Source organism: Moschus berezovskii, chromosome 17, assembly GCF_049115385.1.
Source record: "Moschus berezovskii isolate FMDL1 chromosome 17, NW_MosBer_1.0, whole genome shotgun sequence".
Lineage (NCBI taxonomy): Eukaryota > Metazoa > Chordata > Mammalia > Artiodactyla > Moschidae > Moschus > Moschus berezovskii.
The window spans coordinates 31,430,444-31,454,754 of NC_142476.1; the positions used below are offsets into that span (position 1 = coordinate 31,430,444).

Genomic DNA, 24,311 nt, shown 5'->3' on the forward strand with positions numbered 1-24,311 from the left:
AGGCTCCTCTGTCCACAGGATTTTCCAGGCCAGAGTACTGGAGTGGGTTGCCATTGCCTTCTCCAGGGGATCTTCCAGAGTACTGGAATGGGTTGCCATTTCCTTCTCCAGGGGATCTTCCCGACCCAGGGAGTAACCTGGGTCTCCTGCATTGCAGGTAGATGCTTTACCATCTTGAGCCACATTAAACTCATCAAATGGTATATTTATATAGATGCATTGTAAAGAATTATATCTCAATAAAATGATACTCAATGCTTTATTTTGCTTGATTTTTAAAACTAAATGATTATTTTGATTTTCAACATTAATTGTATTGAAACTAATAATTAGTATTAAAATGCTTTATACTGTCAAGCCATCTAATTATCATTACCGTTGGTTTTTTTCCTTACCATTATCCCCATTTATTCTTATTTCAAATTCTTTGTAGAGTCTTGCTATATTTTTCAAAATTTCCTCCATGAGCTTCTGCTCTGGTGGTATATTTCCCTCCATACTTTTATGGCGACCAAATATCCCAAGCCCAATATCTGTCCAGTTTTCCTGTAACTGTTTAATAATCTTGAGAGAATCATATTTTGACACCAGAAGATCCCCAGAAAATTTGTCTTTATCTTCAATCAACATCTGGAGAGTGAAAGGGGGATGAGGAAATTAATACATTATTCACTAATGATTTCATCAAAGTCTACTCAGGTGACTCCCAAATATTTTGGAGTTATACATCTTATTTGTCATATTATTTCCTCATATGACATACATTCTATTTTCAAAAGTAAAATGAATTTAAATTAATTTTTATATTCTATAAGATAACCCATAGTTTACCAGGATGAAATAATTATATTCAATCCTATGTAGGTAAAAATAATAGTGAGAGGCAATTAAGCCTCAGAGAGCTGAGCATGTTTAATCACTATTTGCTTTGATAAGGATGTAATATTTCTGTTTATGTGATCCCCACTATACTGGGAAAGTTCCTAGAATGTATACGTTTTCGTTTGTTTAACCTGAAGTACAAGTGATATACCTGACATATCAATAAGTATTTGTGGAAAAAATAAGTTACAATTTATATATAAAGCTTGCCATTATTTCAAGACTCAGATAATGTAAACAAATCACCCACACTTATTAGCAACCAGTATTGGAAAGCGTTGTAGCAGAGCAACTAAGAGACAGACTTGGCCATTTACCATTTATAGGTAACTAAGGCAAGTTACTTAACATTTCTAATCTTCAAATTCCACATCTGGAAGATGGGGGATTACAGAACCTGCATCAGGTGGATACCATGAAGAAAAAGTATAATAACATATGGAAAGCACCTTCAGCCTGACAAGTTAATGAATGAAAATTACTACTATTCCTACTAATAAAAAAGAAGCACGATTTTTTTCAATTTCATCTATGCAATGTCAAAGAGATGAACTTATAAAATAAGTCGCTAAACTAACTATATTGTATCTATGACAACAAACATTTTCAATTCTGTTCAAATCATTCCAAAAGAAAAGAAAATGGTTTCTTGGGATTGGATGAGATTTCATTAGGTCATGAGTTTGATGTTAACATTTGGAGGAATTCTTTGGCCACCTGATGCGAAGAGCTGACTCATTTGAAAAGACCCTGATGCTGGGAAAGATTGAGGGCAAGAGGAGAAAGGAACGACAGAGGATAAGATGGTTGGATGGCATCACCAACTCAATGGACATGGGTTTGGGTGGATTCCGGGAGTTGGTGATGAACAGGGAGGCCTGGCGTTCATGGAGTCACAAAGAGTCGGAAATGACTGAGTGAACTGAATATTCCATTTTCCCTTACCAGACTACTGTAACAGGATAGCAATTTGACTAGCAAATTAAAACCTATTTTCAAAGTTTGAAAACATTATTTTAAAAAGATGTTATTAATAAACAAAGTGTGTTCTATACATACAATGGAATATTATTCAACCTTAAGAAGGCAGCAAATTCTGATAAATGCTGCAGTGTGGATAAACCTTGTGGGTATTATGCCAAAGGGAATAAGTCAGTCACAAAAGGATTAATTCTACAGGATTTCATTTATATGAGGTGCCTAGAGTGCAAGGTGCCTAGTCCTGGGTGTTCATTGGAAGGACTGATGCTAAAGCTGAAACTCCAATACTTTGGCCACCTCATACGAAGAGTTGACTCACTGGAAAAGACCCTGATGCTGGGAGGGATTGGGGCAGGAGGAGAAGGGGATGACAGAGGATGAGATGGCTGGATGCCATCACCAACTTGATGGACATGAGTTTGAGTGAACTCCGGGAGTTGGTGATGGACAGGGAGGACTGGCATGCTGTGATTCATGGGGTTGCAAAGAGTCGGACACGACTGAGCGACTGAACTGAACTGAACTGAAGAGTAGTCAATTTATAAAGACAAAGTAGAATTGCAGTTGCCAGGGTCTGGAGGGAGGAGAAAATGGGAAGTTACTGTTTAATAGGAAGAATTTCAGTTCAGGAAGATGAAAAAGTTCTGGACATGGATGGTGGTGATGGTTGCACAACAAAGGGAATGTACTTAAGGCTACTGACCTGTACATAAAAATGATGTAAATGGTAAGTTTATGTTATGTATATTTTACCACAATTTTTAAAAAGATGATAAGTTTTAAAGTCCAATGTGTCCTTAAGACAAAAGCCAGGTACATGAGAGGCACAGATATTTCTGTCTGATAATTAGATGAGAAAATCAGAACTATCTTAATTGCCACCCAAGTATCTTTTCCTAATCCTTTTACTGACAACCTAGCCACTCCAGTACTCTTGCCTAGAAAATCCCATGAATGGAGGAGCCTGGTAGGCTGCAGTCCTTGGGTCGCTAAGGGTCGGACACGACTGAGCAACTTCACTTTCACTTTTCACTTTCACACACTGGAGAAGGAAATGGCAACCCACTCCAGTGTTCTTGCCTGGAGAATCCCAGGGAAGGGGGAGCCTGGTGGGCTTCCATCTATGGGGTCACACAGAGTCGGACACGACTGAAGTGACTTAGCAGCAGCAGCAGCAGCAGCAGCAGCTTTATATGACCCAAAAATCTAAAAAATAGAACTGAGAACATAATATTTACGAGTATTTTTAAAAGCCTCTATAGTTTTAATGTTTTCCTTGTCATTCATAAAACCTAGTATGGCATTTTTAAAGGATGAGATATGATTCAGGTGTAGGTAAGGAGTGACAAGTTTGCAAACAGCATTTTGATTACCAAATTGTTTACTACAAAGTCTTACCATTAGCCACTGCTTGAAGTCTGGAACGATTGATTCAAGTGTCTTTTGTTTATGGGGGGATAAAATGTCTTTTTCACTGAAAGAAGGAAAAAGAGCAAGAGTATGGTCTCAGGACAAGATATAAACAAAGAAAATCATGAATCCACACATAATACAACAATTAATAATATACTTCTCCCTAATGATTTTCCCAAATGCCTTCCAGGTTCAGCCTCTCCCTCACAGGCATTCATTTTTAAATTTACAAATACAATGTAAATTCAGATCATAATTAGACCTGCGGAAGCAAGTTACAGGGTCAGAGGCCATGACAGTATTAAGAGGGTAGCCTCTGGGTCCTCAACATCCAAAATTAGGTCATCATAGGAATAATTCCTGCTGAACACAGCGGCCAAAGCAATAGCCACCTGGGAAGGCCATATATAAAGATAAAGGAAGCCTAAAGAATAATTAAGACTCAACATTTAGGTCAGGAGCCCCAACTTCTGGTTAAAAAAAAAAAGTTTCCTTTAGTATCTTTTGAAGCCTCACAAGAAGAAAGCTCTTGCTAAAGTAGTTCCTGAGGAGAAAGGAGAAGGCCATTGCCACCTGTGCTCCTCTCCAAGCTGAGAGTCAACAAGCAGCAGAAGTTGCACAATGGCAGCAGCAACTAGCTTGAATATATACTAGCTTCAGCTGCCACTTCCCAATCTACTAACTGGAACACCTCTTGCTGCTGCTGCTGCTGCTGCTAAGTCACTTCAGTCATGTCTGACTCTGTGTGACCCCATAGACGGAAGCTCACCAGGCTCCCCTGTCCCTGGGATTCTCCAGGCAAGAACACTGGAGTGGGTTGCCATTTCCTTCTCCAATGTGTGAAAGTGAAAAGTGAAAGTGAAGTTGCTCAGTCGTGTCCGACCCTTAGCAAACCCACGGACTGCAGCCTACCAGGCTCCTCCAGCCATGGGATTTTCTAGGCAAGAGTACTGGAGTGGCTTGCCGTTGCCTTCTCCGGGAACACCTCTTAGAGGATATGAAAAACTGAAACTACTCTTCTCAGTTTGACATGTAAATAGTACCTAAATGTGTTTCCTCAAGAATACACAGAAGAACTGTACAAAAAAGATCTTCACGACTAAGATAGTCACAATAATGTGATCACTGACCTAGAGCCAGACATCTTGGAATGTGAAGTCAAGTGGGCCTTAGAAAGCATCACTACGAACAAAGCCAGTGGAGGTGATGGAATTCCAGTTGAGCTATTTCAAATCTTGAAAGATGATGCTGTGAAAGTGCTGCACTCAATATGCCAGCAAATTTGGAAAACTCAGCAGTGGCCACAGGACTGGAAAAGGTCAGTTTTCATTCCAATCCCAAAGAAAGGCAATGCCAAAGAATGCTCAAACTACCGCACAATTGCACTCATCTCACACGCTAGTAAAGTCATGCTCAAAATTCTCCAAGCCACGCTTCAGCAATGTGTGAACCGTGAACTCCCAGATGTTCAAGCAGGTTTTAGAAAAGGCAGAGGCACCAGAGATCAAATTGCCAACATCCACTGGATCATGGAGAAAGCAAGAGAGTTCCAGAAAAACATCTATTTCTGCTTCATTGACTATGCCAAAGCCTTTGACTGTGTGGATCACAATAAACTGTGGAACATTCTGAAAGAGATGGGAATCCCAGACCACCTGACCTGCCTCTTGAGAAACCTGTATGCAGGTCAGGAAGCAACAGTCAGAACTGTACACATGGAACAACAGACTAGTTCCAAATAGGAAAAGGAGTGTGTCAAGGCTATATATTGTCACCTTGCTTATTTAACTTATATTCAGAGTACATCATGAGGAACGCTGGGCTGGAAGAAGCACAAGCTGGAATCAAGATTGCTGGGAGAAATATCAATAACCTCAGATACGCAGATGACACTACCCTTATGGCAGAAAGTGAAGAGGAACTCAAAAGCCTCTTGATGAAAGTGAAAGAGGAGAGTGAAAAGGTTGGCTTGAAGCTCAACATTCAGAAAACAAAGATCATGGCATCTGGTCCCATCACTTCATGGGAAATAGATGGGGAAACAGTGGAAACAGTGTCAGACTTTATTTTTTTGGGCTCCAAAATCACTGCAGATGCTGATTGCAGCCATGAAATTAAAAGACGCTTACTCCTTGGAAGGAAAGTTATGACCAACCTTGATAGTATATTAAAAAGCAAAGACATTACTTTGCCAACCAAGTTCCGTCTAGTCAAGGCTATGGTTTTTCCCGTGGTCATGTATGGATGTGAGAGTTGGACTGTGAAGAAAGCTGATCGCCGAAGAATTGATGCTTTTGATCTGTGGTGTTGGCGAAGACTTGAGAGTCCCTTGTACTGCAAGGAGATCCAACCAGTCCATTCTAAAGGAGATCAATCCTGGATGTTCATTGGAAGGACTGATGCTAAAGCTGAAACTCCAATACTTTGGCCACCTCATGTGACGAGTTGACTCACTGGAAAAGACTCTGATGCTGGGAAAGGTTGGGGGCTGGAGGAGAAGGGGACGACAGAGGATGAGATGGCTGGATGGCATCACCGACTCTGTGGACATGAGTTTGAGTGAACTCTGGGAGTTGGTGATGGACAGGGAGGCCTGGCGTGCTGTGTGATTCATGGGGTCGCGGAGAGTCGGACACGACTGAGCGACTGAACTGAACTGTGTTTCCTCAACACACAAAGCATCTTAAAGTTAAAAACAAAAACAAAAAAACTTTAGAAAACATTGAGTCCAGCCTGCATTTAAAGTATAAATTCCCACTAACCCTGGCTATGATTTAGTCAACCAGCCTCCACTTAACTACTTTATAGGCAGCTTCTTCCATTGTCAAATTTATGTTACAAAGTATGATATCCAATCAAAACCAACCTCCTAATAACTGCCAGCCATTGATTCCACTCCTCTGCACATGCACTGTGCTACAGAATTTGCAGATGGATCCACATATGAAGTGTGCCAATAGACATTAAGTTGACTTGATTTTAAAAAGAGTAAAGAAAAGAAAGAGTTGGATTTCAATGGAAGCAGCAGCAGTTTGGTACAGGGATCAGTATGATCAATATGATGTAAGACCATTCAAGTTCCTAGCAGGATTGTGCCCTTGTAAGGGCAGCTGGTTACCTCACCAAAATCAATGTCAGAGTAATTACAAGGTAAAAGAGAAATGAAACATAAAGAGAGAAAGATCTGGACTGAGTTATCAAACATGATGTCATATAATCAGAAAAACAAGATTCTTGAAGACCCACATATTATTTCTGAAGAACTGCTGCCACTTGACAAGGCCATCCTTAACACTTTGCAATCTCTCCCTTGTAGCCTCTTCATTTTGCTCCACTTCCTGTTGAAATTTATTCACTAAATGTCTCCATTTCTGTGTCAACTTCTGCAATAGTGCAAGGTCTGAAGTGTCCTAGATAAAATGCACAGAATTGAACCACTTATTCATTTATCCATGTAACAAATACTTACTAGCATGCACCAGGCCATTATTAATACTGTTAATACTAGAGACATTCATAGAAAATGGATCCAAAAATTGAACAGATATTCCGCTTTCAAAATATCAGTGACGCTATTATATAGTCCTTTTGGTGGTGAATTTTTCCACAGTAAAAAAAAAAAAAAATTAGAATCAAGATTTTTTCCTTTGCAATATGAGCCCAGTTTCCTCACAGGACTTGGCAGGCTGGGCAGTACATTCAAAAGAATAGGAATTTCAAAGTTAAACAGAACCAAATGTAAATCCTAGTCATTTATTGGCTTGGGGGATATTATTTAATTTCAGATGAAATTTTCTTTTCCAAAAAATAAAGACCCTAATATATATCTCACAGGATTGTTGTAAGAATTAAACGAAATGACTAGTATAAATGATTTGACTCTAGAAACATACTAAATGCCACTCCTTTCTTTGCAACCTAATGTGCTCACTGAATTTGCTCATCAAATTGCATAGAATACATCAATAATCAATGAACATAGTTAAATTTTTGAGCACTATAACTCTGTAAGTAACATCTGCAGTGTTAACTTAGATAAATTGCTCAAATTGCTTGAATCGGAAGACAAATAAAAAGAAGAGACTTTATTCACTTTCCTTAGGTTTTTCATTCTGCCCCCAATAAAGCACAAATATAAACTATATTTAAAATTTAATCCATAAACTAACTTCTTGCAGCTTCAACCCTCAATAGGTGAAGTCTCTTTTTCCATGACTCAAATGAAACGAGCTTTACCTTAGATGATAGCAGTACGATGAAATGCTTAGTATAATTATTCCAGCTTTTTTCATTGAGGTAAAGTCTTTTAGCCAACAGGACTTTATTTCTTTCAATTACCTATTTTTAGAAAGTACTAAAATTAGGAATCTAAAACATTAACAAACTATTGTAATTTATTAAACCCAAACCAATTTCACTTACCAATTTTTCATTGAATCATTAATTCAGTCACAATTTCTTTTTTAAATCACTAATTTGAACCACAAATCCATGTTTTCTTAAACTACTGAACTGGAACCAAATTGAACATGGTATACAGCAGAGGCTCTCAAACAATTTTATCTCAAAACTCCTTTACACTTTTAAAAATTATTGAGAATACCAAAGAGCTTTTATTTACATGGATTATATATACTGCTATTTATTGCTTTGGAAATTAACTGAAATTATTTAAAATATACATTTGTTAATTCACGTAAACATTAATAAACCCATTATATTTTTAAGTTTTTTCAGAAACATAACTATGTTTTCTAAAACAAAAACTTGAAAAGAACATACAGTTTCACATTTTACAAATCTCTTTAATGTTTGCTTAATAGAATAGGGCTGTATTTTCATTTGTTTTTGAATTCAGTCTGTTGTAATATCCCATACCATGTAGCTTCAAGAAAAATCCACTGTACATTCACATGAGAATGAGAGTGAAAAAGGCAAATATCAACAGTGTTACAATGAAACTCGTTTTGACCTCATGAAGATCTTATGGACCTCCAAGGGGGTCTGTGGATCATACTTTGAGAACCACTGATATACGAAATCAATTATATAGTCATTCAATGAATCACTGACTAGTCAAGACACTCTGTATATAATGGTGAACAAAACAGACATAGTCCTTATTTTCAGGGAGTTGACATTATAACTATTATTTCCTATTGTTCTTGTTGTTTGGTCGCTTAAGTTGTGTCCGACGCTGCAACCCCATGAACTGCAGCACACCAGGCTTCTCTGCCCATCACTATCTCCCTGAATTTGCTCAAACTCATGTCCATTGAGTCGGTGATGCCATCCAACCATCTCATCCTCTGTCACCCACTGCTCTCCTTTTGCCCTCAGTTTTTCCCAGCATCAGGGTCTTTTCAAATGAGTCAGTTTTTCATATCAGGTGGCCAAAGTATTGGCACTTCAGTTTCAGCATCAGTCCTTCAATGAACATTCAGGGTTGATTTCCTTTAGGACTGATTGATCTGATCTCTTTGCTGTCCAAGGAACTATCAAGAGTCTTCTCTAGCACCAAAGTTCGAAAGCATCAATTCTTCGGCCCTCAGCCTTCTTTTTGGTTGAACTCTCACATTCATACATGACCACTGGAAAAACCATTGCTTTGACTAGATGGACCTTTGTTGGCAAAGTGATGTCTCTGCTTTTTAATACACTGTCTAGGTTTGTCATACCTGTTCTTCCAAGGAGCAAGTATGATGATCTAATACAAAGACCCACTAGTTCAAGGTATTCTTCTATAGGAATCTCTTACCAGTGGTCAGTTAGTTCTCTACTGTTTAAATACTTCTAGATGAGGTAACTCCCTTGTTTTTTTCCTCCCACTGAACATACTAGTTCCCAGATTTGTTTCTTTTTTCTTTTAAATTAAGGTATATCTCCTTTGGAGAAATGTCTGTTTAGTTCTTTGGCCCATTTTTTGATTGGGTCACTTAGTTTTCTGGAATTGAGCTGCAGGAGCTGCTTGTATATTTTGGAGATTAATCCTTTATCAGTTGCTTCATTTGCTATTATTTTCTCCCATTCTGAAGGCTGTCTTTTCACCTTGCTTAGAGTTTCGTTTGCTGTGCAGAAGCTTTTGATTTTAATTAGGTCCCATTTGTTTATTTTTGCTTTTATTTCCAATATTCTGGGAGGTGGGTCTTGGAGGTCCTGCTGTGATTTATGTCAGAATGACTTCATCCACTATTCCTTCATAATCGTCTTGAATAACAATTCTCTTGTCAAATTTTATTTTTTACAAAACCTCAAGGTTAAGTAAATAAATACTTAAACAAATATTTCATGTTTCACCAGTTTTGTAACAGATTTAATTAATTCTGTTCAGCAATATTTATCATGTTTTAGAAAGTGGCTGCATGGTAATAAATATTTTCAAGGTACAGAAAAAATAAATAAATAAATAAATAAAGGTATAATTGAGACCCTGATGCTGGGAAAGATTGAAGGCCAGGACTACTGAGAAGGGGACTACAGAGGATGAAATGGTTGGATGGCATCACTGACTCAATAGACATGAGTTTGAGTAAACTCCGGGAGTTGATGATGGACAGGGAGGCCTGGCATGCTGCAGTACATGGGGTTGCAAAGAGTTGAACACAATTGAGCGACTGAACTGAACTGAATTGATGTATAATATTACATGTTTCAGGTGTACAACATAGTGACTGACAATTTTTAAAGGTTATATTCCATTTGTACTTATTATAAAATAGTGACAATATTCTTTGTGCTGTATGATATATCCTTGTGGCTTATTTTGCTATACATAGTAGTTCATACTTCAGTTCCCTTCCCCTACCTTGCCCCTCCCCCTTTCCCTCTCCTCACTGGTAACCACTAGTTTATTCTCTCTATCTGTGAGTCTGTTTCTTTTACTGGTTTGTTTCTTATATCATATATTTACTGTCACAATTGTTTCTCTGGACATATCAATGTCTCTTTTAAAGTTCTGCATCAGAATAGAACTTTCATGTCATAGATGAGATCTGACTATTCCAGAGGAAAGTGGGACAACATTTTGAATGTGTTTAGGGTCATAATTTTCTGTTAATATTGTAATTTCCAGATGTGACATTAGGCAATCAACCAGGAAACACTGAATACTGTATTGTGGGACATTGCTATAATACTTTCCTAAAGCATCTTGTCATTGTCTACAGGCTGCCATATTTCAGTTGTCATCTTGGGTACCAAAGTATTAAATAATAGAACCAAAGTGACTTATCCAGTGATCGTAATACAGTTACATCATTAAAAAAAACAAACCACTTTCCCTAGTTTATTAATATCTAATTAAAGTTGAAAGTTTTAACACATTCACAAACAACAGAAATAGAATACCTGCTCATACTCATAGGTTCAGGTAAAAAAAAGAGCCCTTAATTGGGCAATAGGCAGGTACCCAATAGAGAAGAAACAAGAGAAGAAAATGTAAATTTTCCTTTTCGAGGCTTATAATAGAATAGTTGCATTATTCATCAATTAAATATATATCTTCATTTCTAAAGATTTTGTCTACATGAAAACAACCTAAATGTCCAATGATAGATGAATGGATAAAGAAGATGTGGTACACACACTCACACACACAAACACACATACACACACAAACACACATACACACACTAGGATATTACTCAGCCATTAAAAGGAATGAAATGCCATTTGCAGCAACATGAATGGACCTAGAAATTGTCATACCAAGTGAAGCAAGTCAAACAAAGACAAGTATCATATGATGTTCATATGTGGAACCCAAAAAAAAATTGTACAAAAGAACCAATCTACAAATAGAGTCACAGATGTAGAAAACAAATATGGTTACCAAGGGGGAAAGAGAGATGAAAGGGGTTAATTGGGACATTGAGACTGACATATACACATATAATATATATATACAATTATAATATATATACTTATATATATATAATATATACACTTATATGTAAGACAGATAACTTGTAATGACCTATATTGGAACAGGATTTTAAAAAGAGTGAATATATGTATACATATAACTGATTGACTTTGCTGTACAGCAGAACTAACACAACATTGTAAATTAACTATATTCCAAAACAAATTAATTTTTAAAAAATAAATAAAATTTTTTGTTAATTTTTATTTATTTTTTATAATATACATATAGATATATAATATACATAATGAAATATTACTTAATCATTAAAAAGAATGAAATAATGCCATTTGCAGCAACACAGATGGACTTAGAGATTATCAAGGGCTTCCCTGGTAGCTCAGCTGGTAAAGAATCCACCTGCAATGCAGGAGATCCCAGTTTGATTCCTGGGTTAGGAAGATCTGCTGGTGAAGAGGGATAGGTTACACACTCCAGTATTCTTGGGTTTCCCTGGTGGCTCAGCTGGTAAAGAATCCACCTGCAATGCAGGAGATCCCAGTTTGATTCCTGGGTTAGGAAGATCTGCTGGTGAAGAGGGATAGGTTACACACTCCAGTATTCTTGGGTTTCCCTGGTGGCTCAGCTGGTAAAGAATCAGCCTGCAATGCAGGAGACCTGGGCTCGTTCCCTGGGTTGGGACGATCCCCTGGAGAAGGGAATAGCTACCCACTCCAGTATTCTGGCCTGGAGAATTACAACTGAGTGACTTTCACTTTCCCTTTCAGAGATTATAGTACTAAGTGAAGTCAGAAGCAAAGACAAGTAACATGATATCACTTAAATGTGGAATTAAAATAAACACAAATAAACATAACTACAAAACAAAAATAGACTCAGAAATATAGAGAAAAGATTTGTGGTTGCCAAGGAAGAAAGAGAGTTAGGCAGGGAAGGATTGAGAGTTTGGAATTAGTAAATGTAAACTATTATATATATGATGGATAAACAATAATTTCCTATACTGTATAGCATAGGGAACTCTATTCAATATCCTGTGATAAACCATAATGGACAAGAAGATGAAAAAAGAATGTCTATATATGTATAACTGAGTCACTTTGCTGTACAGCAGAAATTAAATACAACATTGTAAATGAAGTACACTTCAATAAAAATTTTAATATCAAACAAGATTTTTGTCTGGATTATTGAAAATTATAAAATGAAACTTTATCTAGCCAAAAAAGAAGTTGATTTCAGATGAAACAACCTTTACAGATAATTCATATGTAGCTGAGCTCCAGATATCTCTTTCCACCATTAACTGTTTAATATCACTCTCCATCCTTTCTCTTTGTAATGTATATAAGTCATGATAATCTTCTATAATTCTAAAAGAAAAATTAAAAAACAGATACATAAATACATATCTCAAAAAAATAACTTTGTTCTAAAGCAGGCAATTTATTCCTTTAAAACTCATCATAAGGTAATCATGACATAATTGCTGGATATATTAGTAACATTAATATACAGGGAAAGAGAAGAAAAAAAATTCACATTTCATGTATAAATCTTACAGAGGTCTTAAGGAAAAAGTTTAATATATTGTTCCCTGCTCTAAACACTTTTCATCATATTCTTATTTATTCTCTAGAATTTTCACACCATAGTATTCCAATGGTATAACAACAAGACATTTAATGAAAAATTCTAAATACATGCAGTAGTAATACAATAGTTTTTAGCTTTTTTTTCCTCATTGAATTTAGCATTCTTTACTAAGAAGAATCAAAGGCACAAAGCCCAATAATTGTGAGCTATATTTTAAAATTATATATAATTAGCATAAGATTTCAGAGAAGACAATGACAACCCACTCCAGTACTCTTGCCTGGAAAGTGCCATGGATGGAGGAGCCTGGTAGGCTGCAGTCCATGGGGCCGTGAAGAGTCGGACACGACTGAGCGGCTTCACATTCACTTTTCACTTTCATGCACTGGAGAAGGAAATGGCAACCCACTCCAGTGTTCTTGCCTGGAGAATCCCAGGGACGGGGGAGCCTGGTGGGTTGCTGTCTATGGGGTCGCACAGAGTTGGACACAACTGAAGCGGCTTAGCAGCAGCAGAAGCAGCAGCATAAGATTTAAAGAAATTCTCTACCAATCAATCAAAAGCTTAAGTTTAATTAAGTGCCTTTATTTTAAATCTTTTTTCTTCATGTTTACCAAAATATATCTTTTCCTTCTAACTGAATTAAAAGCCCTTCCAAGATTAAATACAAACACAGAAGTTATAAAGTGATTGGTAGCTTTTCACAAACCTTTTGAAACACTTCCTCCTAAAGAATATTAGGGCTTCCCTGGTCACTCAGTGGTGAAGAATCTGCCTGCCAATGTAGGAGGCGCAGATTCCATCCCTAGGTGGGGAAGAACCCCTGGAGAATAAAATGGCAACCCACTCCAGTATTCTTGCCTGGAAAATTCCATGGACAGAGAAGCCTGGTGGGTTACAGTTCATGGGGCCTCAAAAGAGTTGCACACAACTTAGCGACTAAACGACAAGGACATTAACTTTTCTGAAAGAATAAAAAGCTAGTGACATAAAATTATTCTGATTTCATTGAAAGCCATTAGCCACCAACATCAGTTCCTAAAGCCTCCTTCTATTTGGAGGCTTCGACTCATTCAAACTGCAAAAAAATTAATCACTGTAGATGTCATGCAGATGAATATACACATAATTCAACAACCTATAACCTTAACAGCTACACACTAAAATTAATGACCCTCGTTTATAACAGCCAAAGAAAAAAGGCAGAAATAACCTTAATGTCCAAAAACAACGGACTGGCCAAATAAAATACATAATGTAGCTCTCTGATGAAAACACTCTGTTGCTAATTAAATACTCTGTTGCTAATTAAAGATCATGTTCTTCACACATAAGAAAAATTTTTGTGTAAAACATAAAACAAGAAAACCCAAATGATAATGGTCTATATTCAGCTTTATATGATTTTTTAAAAAATATATAGAAAAAAGAAAAACACTGAAATAGTAATAGTAGTTAACTCTAAAAGAATTGTGAATGTTCTTTATTTTCTTATTTATGTGTGTCTGTATTTTCTAAATTTTCAACAAAATAATCATTATAAAAATATTACCTGTAATTTCTAATCACATGCAAAACACGAACCATCCTACTTCAGAACCATCAATGTTTAAAGAAAGGGAGACCTTTTTCCTCTCTTTTCTTCCCCTTCTCTTTGATTTTATTTATTTATTTTTTTTTCTTCCCCTTCTCTTTGATTTTAGATGTTTTGTTCTTATAATGGACATTAGCACAATAGAAGGTCTAGTTTATTTTTTTAATTCATTCAACAAATATCTGTTTAGTGCCTGCTATAACCCAAGTAATATTCAAAACTAAACATAAACTAAAAATAAACTTTGCCCTTATAAAGTTATTTAGGAGAGCTAATAAACAAATTAAAGTAAAACATACTATATTAAATAGTGATAGTGCTGTGGATAAAAATAAGTCAGATAAAGCGGATTAAGAATATGAAGTGTATTATAATTTTAAATAGAGGGATCAGGAAAGACCATATTGATAAGACATTTGAGCAAAGGTCCAAAAGAAGGAGGGAGGAAACCATACAGCTGTCTGGGGGAGAAGGACTCCAGGACCTAAAGCAGGCCACCCTAGTGTGTTTAAAGAACAGCACAAAGACAAGCAGATTTAGAATAAAGCAGAAGTCAGAGAAATTCTGGTAGGATGAGTCCTGTGATTTCATAAAAATGGTCTTTTACTGTAAGATAGGGAGGTACTGAAGAATTTTGAACAGAGAAAAGACATCATTTTAGTCAAGTGTTAAGAGATTATACTGGCTGGTGTGCGGAGAACAGACTCACCAAGTGTAAAGGCAGAAGTAAAAAGGTCATTTAGAAGTTAATTGTAATACCCCAGGCAAGAGATGAAGATGGTAGTAGTTAAAGTAGTGACAATTCTGTATATATAATGAAAGGAGAGTTGACAAAATTTGCTAATGGAGACATGTGAGATGTGAGAGAAAAAAGGGATCAAGGATAATGCAGAACTTTTTGCTGGAGAAACTAGAAGGAGGGAGTTGCCATTAACTGAACGGGGAAGAGCATGTGGGAAGAGCAGATTTGAGGGGGAAGAACAGGAATTCAGTTTGGGAATGTTAAGCATCTAAGCAAAAATATTATGGCTGTTGAATACATGTCTGGGATTCAACGAGAAGACTGAAGCTAGAGCTACAAATTTGTGGACATGGTTGAAGCTGGAGATAGAAATTTATGAATTGAGAGTATATAGATCATGGCATCTAAAGCCAGGAAACTGAATAGATTCACTTAGGAAATGAGTACAGAAAGAAGAAAGATCCAAGAATGAGCATGCCAACACTCAGAAATTGGTGAGATGCAGACAGAGAAAACAAACTTACGGTTAACCAAAGGGAAAAGGGAATGGAGTAAGGATAAACTGGGACTTTGGAATTAGCGGATATAAACTCCTATATATAAAACAGACAAACAAGATCTTACTGTATTATACAGAGAACTATGTTCAATATCCTATAATAAACCATAATAGAAAGGAATATGAAAAAGTATATTTATATGTATATTCTGCCTTCAGCTCATATATATATATATACATACACACACAAAACTAGTGGAGGCGATAGAATCCCAGTTGAGCTATTTCAAATCCTAAAAGACGATGCTGTCAAAGTGCTGCACTCAATATGTCAGCAAATTTGGAAAACTCAACAGTGGCCACAGGACTGGAAAAGGTCAGCTTTCATTCCAATCCCAAAGAAAGAAAATGGCAAAGAATGCTCAAGCTACCACACAATTGCACTTATCTCACATGCTGAAAAGTAATGCTCAAAATTCTCCAAGCCAGGCTTCAGCATTACATGAACCATGAACTTCTAGATGTTCAAGCTGGTTTTAGAAAAGGTAGAGGAACCAGAGATCAAATTGCCAACATCTGCTGGATCATGGAAAAAGCAAGAGAGCTCCAAAAAAAAATCTATTTCTGCTTCATTGACTATGCCAAAGACTTTGACTGTGTGGATCACAATAAACTGTGGAAAATTCTGAAAGCGATGGGAATACCAGACCACCTGACCTGCCTCTTGAGAAACCTGTATGCAGGTCAGCAAGCAACAGTTAGAACTGGACATGGAACAACAGACTGGTTCCAAATAGGAAAAGGAGTACATCAAGGTTGTATATTGTCACCTTGCTTATTTAACTTGTATGCAGAGTACATCATGAGAAACGCTGGGCTGAAGGAAGCACAAGCTGGAATCAAGATTGCTGGGAGAAATATCAATCACCTCAGATATGCAGATGACACCACCCTTACGGCAGAAAGTGAAAAAGAACTAAAGAGCCTCTTGATGAAAGTGAAAGAGGAGAGTGAAAAAGTTGGCTTAAAACTCAACATTCAGAAAACTAAGATCATGGTATCCAGTCCCATCACTTCATGGCAAATAGACGGGAAACCAGCGGAAACAGTGGCTGACTTTATTTTGGGGGGCTCCAAAATCACTGCAGACAGTGACTGAAGTCATGAAATTAAAAGACGCTTACTCCTTGGAAGGAAAGTTATGACCAACCCAGACAGCATATTAAAATGCAGAGACATTACTTTGCCAACCAAGGTCCATCTAGTCATGGCTATGGTTTTTCCAGTGGTCATGTATGGATGTGAGAGTTGGACTATAAAGAAAGCTGAGCGCCAAAATATTGATGCTCTTAAACTGTGGTGTTGGAGAAGACTCTTGAGAGTCCCTTGGACTGAAAGGAGATACAACCAGTCCATCCTAAAGGAGATCAGTCCTGGGTGTTCATCAGAAGGACTGATGTTGAAGCTGAAACTCCAATACTTTGGCCACCTGATGAGAAGAGCGGACTCATTGGAAAAGACCGTGATGATGGGAAAGATTAAGGGCAGGAGGAGAAGGGGACGACAGAGGATGAGACTGTTGGATGGCATCACAGACACAATGGACATGGGTTTGGGTGGACTCTGGGAATTGGTGATGGACAGGGAGGCCTGGCATGCTGCAGTTCATGAGATCACAAAGAGTTGGACACGACTGAGCAACTGAACTGAACTGAACTGATATATACACACACACACATAAAACTGAATCACTTTGCTCTGCACCAAAAACTAACACAACACTGTAAATCAATTATACTTCAATTAAATAAATAAATAGAAATTGGCAAGATGAAAGGAACCTGTAAGGGATATCAATAAGGAGCCAAGAGTAAAGTCGTAGGAAAACTAGGACAGAATAATATTCTAAAATACATGGTTTTAAGTAAAAGCAACTGGTCAGTTATTACAAATGTTGCTGGTAAGTCAAGCTAAATGAGAATTGAGAATGGGCCTTTGGATATAATAACATGGGAGTCAATGGTGACTCTAACAAGTGCAATTTGGTGGAATGGTGAGGTTGAAAGCCTGATTGGAGTGGGTTCAAGTGATAACGGGAGGACAGAAAGTGGAGAATAGGAGTATGACTACCTTTTGAGGAAGTCTGTTGTAAGGGGAACAGAAAAATGGAGCCACAGCTAGAAGGGGATTTGTCATCCTCAGAGACTTGGAAGTTTTTCTGTATGGTTTTTGGGTCTGGGGAAGGGGGTTTTTCTTTTGTTATTATTGTTTTTAAGATAAGAGCAATTATAGCATATTTGTATACTGGTGTGACTGATCAAGTAGAGGGAAATATTAGTGACACAGGAGAAAGAGGGAATATTTGCTGAAAATATCAAGAGTACGTTAAGAGCAGATGTAATAGGACACAAATGGAGAGGCTGACCTTAGAAAAGAGCCAGTTTATCCACAGTGAGAGAAGGAAAGAGCGGATGTATGAGCACAGATGTAGGGGGGTGGGGAGATGCAGAGAGAACTGAGCTCTCTCTTCAATTTGCTTCTGTCTTTTAGAAAGCAAGGTCACCAGCTCAGAAAGAGGATGGAGAGGTAATATCAGAGATCAGAGGACAACAGACAGAGTATAAGGTAGTTATTGACTAAGATAACAAGGACTCAGCTACAGAACACAGTAGTACATTCAGGGGACAAAAAATGATCAAGGTACCCCTCTCATTCTGCTGCTGCTGCTGCTAAGTCACTTCAGTTGTGTCCGACTCTGTGTGACCCCATAGACAGCAGCCCACCAGGCTCCCCCGTCCCTGGGATTCTCCAGGCAAGAACACTGGAGTGGGTTGCCATTTCCTTCTCCAATGCATGAAAGTGAAAAGTCAAAGTGAAGTTGTTCAGTCGTGTCTGAACATTCAAATAAGAATTGGGTTGGGACTTTTCTGGTGGTCCAGGGGTTAAAACTTCATGCTTTAAATGCAGGAGTCCCAGGTTCAATCCCTGCTCAGGGAACTAAGATCCCACATGCAACACAGTGCAGTCGAATAAATAAAAAAAAAAAAAAAAAAGAATTGGGTAATATATGAGGTAAAAATTTGCTGAAACAGGTATGGATTATTGATTGAAAAAACAGGCTAACAGTATTTTAGTTTAAATAATGCACATATGCACATATACATAGAAAAAAGATCCATAAGAATACACACTAAGGTATTTACAGTAGTAATCTATAGGGAGTGAAATTGTGATTTTTTTAAATTTATTTTTATTGTATTTATTAATTTTCTTAAAAGGCACATGTACTGTTTCTATGATAATATAATATTTTAAATCAACTAAAGAAATTAAAATGCAATCAGATGTATCTTTTGATACATACCCAAGAGCTTCCTAGTAATCAGAACTCTAACAGAAAATGAAATAGAATGTGAAAATGAAATAGAAGTTAGAAAACTACAGTCTGTGGGTCAAACCTGGCCCATTGCTTGCTTTAGTATACCCCATGAGTTAAGAATTTTACTTTTAAAATTTTTTATGTATTTGATTTACTTTTTAATGGTTTTTAGTGGTTAAAAAACAATAGGAGAATAATATTCTGTAGTAAATGGAAATGTTATAAATTCAGATTTCAATTTTGGCTACCTCATGCGACGAGTTGACTCACTGGAAAAGACTCTGATGCTGGGAAAGGTTGGGGGCGGGAGGAGAAGGGGACGACGGAGAATGAGATGGCTGGATGGCATCACCGACTCTGTGGACATGAGTTTGAGTGTACTCCGGGAGTTGGTGATGGACAGGGAAGCCTGGCGTGCTGTGATTCATGGGGTCGCGGAGAGTCGGACACTACTGAGCGACTGAACTGAACTGAACTGACTGAAATAAAATTTTATCGAAACACTGTGATGTTTTGTTATTGTCCTTGGCTGCTTTTGCATTACAATGGCACACATTTACAAAGGCAGAGTTGTATTAGAAACCGTATCTCACCATCTGGCCCTTTATAGAAAAAGTCAGCTAAGTCCCTGAAATAGAATAACAACATTAGGACCTCAGCAGAGTCACTAACATCTAAAAGAGAACTAGACTCACATTACTAACTACTAACTTGGAAAATGCAAACAAAAACCAGATACATTTTCATATTTATAAGACTATAAAGGATATGGGCAAAAGGGAAATCTCATACACTGATTACAGGCTACACTGGTACAACTACTTCAGGGAGTATTTGGTAATATCTATGGAGAAGGAAATGGCAACCCACTCCAGTGTTCTTGCCTGGAGAATCCCAGGGAAGGGGGAGCCTGGTGGGCTGCCGTCTATGGGGTCACACAGAGTTGGACACGACTGAAGTGACTTAGCAGCAGCAGCAGCAGCAGCAAGACGAGGCTAGACTATGCCATGACCCAGTAATTCCACTTCTAGGTTTTACACCCCTGGAAAATTTTCATACAAGGAGACACAAGATGGGTATTACAACAGTGTGTGGAAGAGTTAATATATACAATGAGCTTTATGTATATTAACTCCTTCAGGAACTGCTGTAATTTTAAAAAACTTCAAATTCTTCTAAAAAATTTTATTTCTTGAAAGAAGGTATGAAGCAAATATGACATAATGGCTAACATTTGGTAACTCACCTGGCATTCTTTTCAGCGTCTAAAAGAGCTTGTGCCAAATCTCTGTGGGCCTTCTCTGCTTCCTTTGTTAATTTTATATCATGGGCCCGAACCAGACACAGTTCCCTGAAATAGAGCAAGCCAATTTTATAGTCATAGCTGAAGATTTTGAAAAAGTTTCTGCCTAGGAAATCAGATTTATACTCAGGAATCTTCTCAATTATCATGTGTTTATCTCTTCCCAGTTTTTCTACCCTATAAACCAAGGCAAGAAATCTAGTGTTCATTCAAGTGAACTCTAACCAGGTTTAGCAATGGAATCAGACTGGCTAGAAGAGGCAGAAAGAAGATGTGGAGAGCTCTCTAGAATGGAGGGAAGGCAGATGCTGGCAGCCAAGGCCTTAAGGCAGCTCTATCCTACCCACTGGCATGTCTATTCTATTGTCTTCATTCCTGCTACTAACATCTTGCCACAGGGTTAGCCGATCACAAAATGTGATAGCTATTATACATACTGCTTATTCTCTTTGGGATTTGAACCTTAATATCCATAATCACGGCACTGCTCTATAAACCAGATTAAGATAAGTACCTCTATTTTGGAAGGAAGAACAAGAGTCTTTTCCCTATCAAATACACACAGAGCCTTAGTTTTGTGTTAACCTATGTACCCATGTCTCTACATCCCTATCCAGGTCTTTCTGTTCTCTTGCAAAAAATGAAATGAAATGAGAGTAAAAGAGTCCTTTAATCATTCCTGAGTATCTTTTACTGAGTATCTTTTACTCTCTTTAGAGACAGAGCTTTGATAAGCACAGTTTTTACCTGGTCAGTTCCTCAATAACATTCTTAAAATTGTACAGTTCTTCTAAAATGCGCTGGTCCATCACTCGCTGAGTTACCATGTCTTTGTAGAAGTCAATCATCTGCCGGGCAATTTGGTCAAGCATTTGTACATACCGCTCTCTGCATGAGTAAAAGGAAAATAAGACATCAGGCAGAAAGGAAAAGGAGCCAGAAAATATGTGAGAGAGAAAAGTAATTTTAAGGAACAAAATAGTGGACACTCATAAAAGCTATGTGCGAAGAACAAGCTAGAAAAAGACCTAGGCTGTGAATTCTTGCCATGCTCATGAATGAATTTGAATGCTGAGTGAATGAACTATGGAGAATTTTAACCAGAGTCATAGTTATGTGGAACATAACGTCTGAGATGTAAAATAAAATAATGACTTCTTTTATTTCTTCTTCTAATTTAGAAACTCTATGAGGATAAAAACTATGTCTTACATATTTATACATTTACAGCATCTCACAGTGTCTTGAATACAGTGGGACTTTTATAAATAGTTAAATTCATGAATAAAACCACTTTTCTTAAATTGACCAAAATGTTAAAGGACACCAACTATAAGTCCCTAAGTACAATAATTAATTTCTCTTGCTTCTGAACAACATCAAACAAATTATTTGGAAATTATTCTAGATGATAAACTATGAATACCATAACTGAGAAGTCTTCATTTATTTTAAAAGTGATCTAGGTAGTATATTCTAAAAACTGAGACCCCAGGATTACAATATCTTTGAGTTGGAACAATCATTTAGTTGAATCTCTCACCCACTGACAAAAAGAATTATCCAGCCCTTGCTTACACACTTAAAGTGACAGGGAGTTCATCAGTTCAGTGTGCAGCTCATTCATCAGGAAGCATCAATTTTTAAAACACTTTCTTTAGGATTTTCCCTCTTAGCAATATAGGAACAAGACACTCTGAAGGGCTTTTCCATTAAAACACAACTATAGGATGAACCTAGAGCCTATTATACAGAATGAAGTAAGTTAGAAAGAGAGAGACAAATATCATATATTAACGTATACATATGGAATCTGAAAGACAGTACCAACAATCCTACGTGAAGCGCAGAAAAGGAGACTCAGACATAAAGAACAGACTTTTGGACACAGTAGGAGAAGGAGAGGATGGGATGATTTGAGAGAATAGCACTGAAACACATACATTACCATATGTAAAATAGACAGCCAGTGAGAGTTTGATGTATGACACAGGGAACCCGAAGCCGGTGCTCTGAGACAACCTGGAGGGATGGGGTGAGGAGGGAGTGGGAGGAGGGTTCAGGAGGGAGGGATTATATGTGTGCCTATGGCTGATTCATGCAACGAGTTGACTCACTGGAAAAGACTCTGATGCTGGGAAGGATTGGGGGCAGGAGGAGAAGGGGACGACAGAGAATGAGATGGCTGGATGGCATCACCGACTCTATGGACATGAGTTTGAGTGAACTCCGGGAGTTGGTGATGGACAGGGAGGCCTGGCGTGCTGTGATTCATGGGGTCGCAAAGAGTCAGACACGACTGAGCGACTGAACTGAACTGAACTGATGGCTGATTCATGCTGATGTACAGCAGAGGCCATCACAATATTGTAAAGTAATTATCCTCCAATTAAAATAAATTAATTAGTTATAAAACACACAATTATATCCATGATAAAGCATACTTTCTGAAGTATTACTTGGCTCGCAGAAAGAAACACAAGCCTCTAGAAATGGAAAAAAAAAAACACAACAGCAACAAACTAAATACAGTAAGCTAACAATGGAGGGGGAAGTGGTAACCAGTAAAAAGTATTCACTAGGAAAACGCAAGATTAGAGGTGGCCCAGTAAAAGTGCTAATGGTGGGTCCCAGAGACTAAGCCTTGGGCTTTGTTCAAAGCAGGCAACCTGAGTGTAGGAGGAAGCCAGGATTCCAGAAGAGGAAAAAATGCAAATCATTTCTTCAGGAAGCATCCATCATTTATACCCTAAGGATTTCATGGTTAAGATTAGCCAAATTATTAGTCACACAAGCGAAGATAGGAAAACATTTAATGTAATTAAATCATCATGAATGAGACTCAGAAGAAACAAAATGGCAAATAAATAATGAACTGATTCATGATATACATGCTGAAGTATCTAAGGGAAATACACTGATGTCTGCCTTTTAAGTACACGAAATTGGTGGATAAATACCAGGATTGCTAGATGGACAGATAAGTGATAAAGCAAGAAAAGTATATTAATGGCAGAATCTAGATGTATGTGTGCTCACAGTAAAATTCTTTCCATTTTTATGTGTATATTTGAAAATTCCCATAAAATATTTGAAAAAATAACAACCGGAAAAAAAGTCAGGTGCCTGCATGCAAAGGTAAACATAATGTCAACCAAAAATAATTACTGTGGTAGCCCTATTTCTGTGAGTCTTACTCAGCTTATAACCAATCTGTCAGTTATTCTTCCCCTTATAAAAAACAGCTATTATGAAATTCTGTTTCATATGAAACCCTCCTTCTACAGCAACAGGCCTGAGAGACAGTTGCATGAAAAGCAGACAAACACATTAGCTGATCAGAAAGACATAAAGCAGAAAACTAGTGACAAACAAACGGACAAACAAACTTGGGGCTGATACAGAGTATTTCTGGGGCATGCGAGGTGTTACCATTTGCTGGGGATATCTATTGGATCCTCCCAAAATCTTGTGAAACAGGTAGGACTCTGTAAGATACCAGCCTGAGGACAACAGATGTCTTCCTCATTGAAGGTGAGCCCTAGCACTTCAAAACAAGCTCCTACCGCAACAAAATAGTGGACGTTAGATTAAGCTGAACCGACAAAGTGTTTCACTATTCCACAAACACATCATGAATGTTTCCAGCAATCATCCTGAAACCTCATTATTTATCCCCACCTACTTTGTATTCTTAATTCCAACTCTACCCTATTCTAAATTCTTAGCTTTGAAGCCCTGTGTGCTGTGTTTAGTTGCTCAGCGTGTCTGACTCTTTGCAAGCCCATGGACTGTTGCCCATCAGGCTCCTCTGTCCATGGGGATTCTCCAGGCAAGAATACTGGAGCGGGTTGCCATTCCCTTCTCCAGGGGATTGTCCCAACCCAGGGATTGAACCCAGGTCTCCCATACTGCAGGATTCTTTACCCTCTGAGTCACCAGGGAAGCCCATTTGAAGCCCTATTCTGAATCTATTGCTGGCACTTTGAAGTTAGTAATTTTGTCTCCCTAGTGTCTGACTCAATTTTTGTTAAAGC

At 37.7% G+C, this 24,311-nt stretch overlaps 1 protein-coding gene across 1 annotated transcript in view; it reads right to left on the minus strand.

Moving 5' to 3' along the window:
• AXDND1 (axonemal dynein light chain domain containing 1) overlaps positions 1–24,311 on the minus strand; it is a 79,902-nt gene that overhangs the window by 40,668 nt on the left and 14,923 nt on the right. The window contains exons 10-16 of the mRNA XM_055418805.2: positions 21,022–21,162; positions 20,218–20,322; positions 12,414–12,534; positions 7,513–7,614; positions 6,523–6,686; positions 3,262–3,337; positions 396–630 (exon numbers count right to left, since the gene is read on the minus strand). Coding sequence (XP_055274780.2) covers positions 396–630; positions 3,262–3,337; positions 6,523–6,686; positions 7,513–7,614; positions 12,414–12,534; positions 20,218–20,322; positions 21,022–21,162 — 944 coding nt within the window. The remainder of the gene's footprint in view (positions 1–395; positions 631–3,261; positions 3,338–6,522; positions 6,687–7,512; positions 7,615–12,413; positions 12,535–20,217; positions 20,323–21,021; positions 21,163–24,311) is intronic.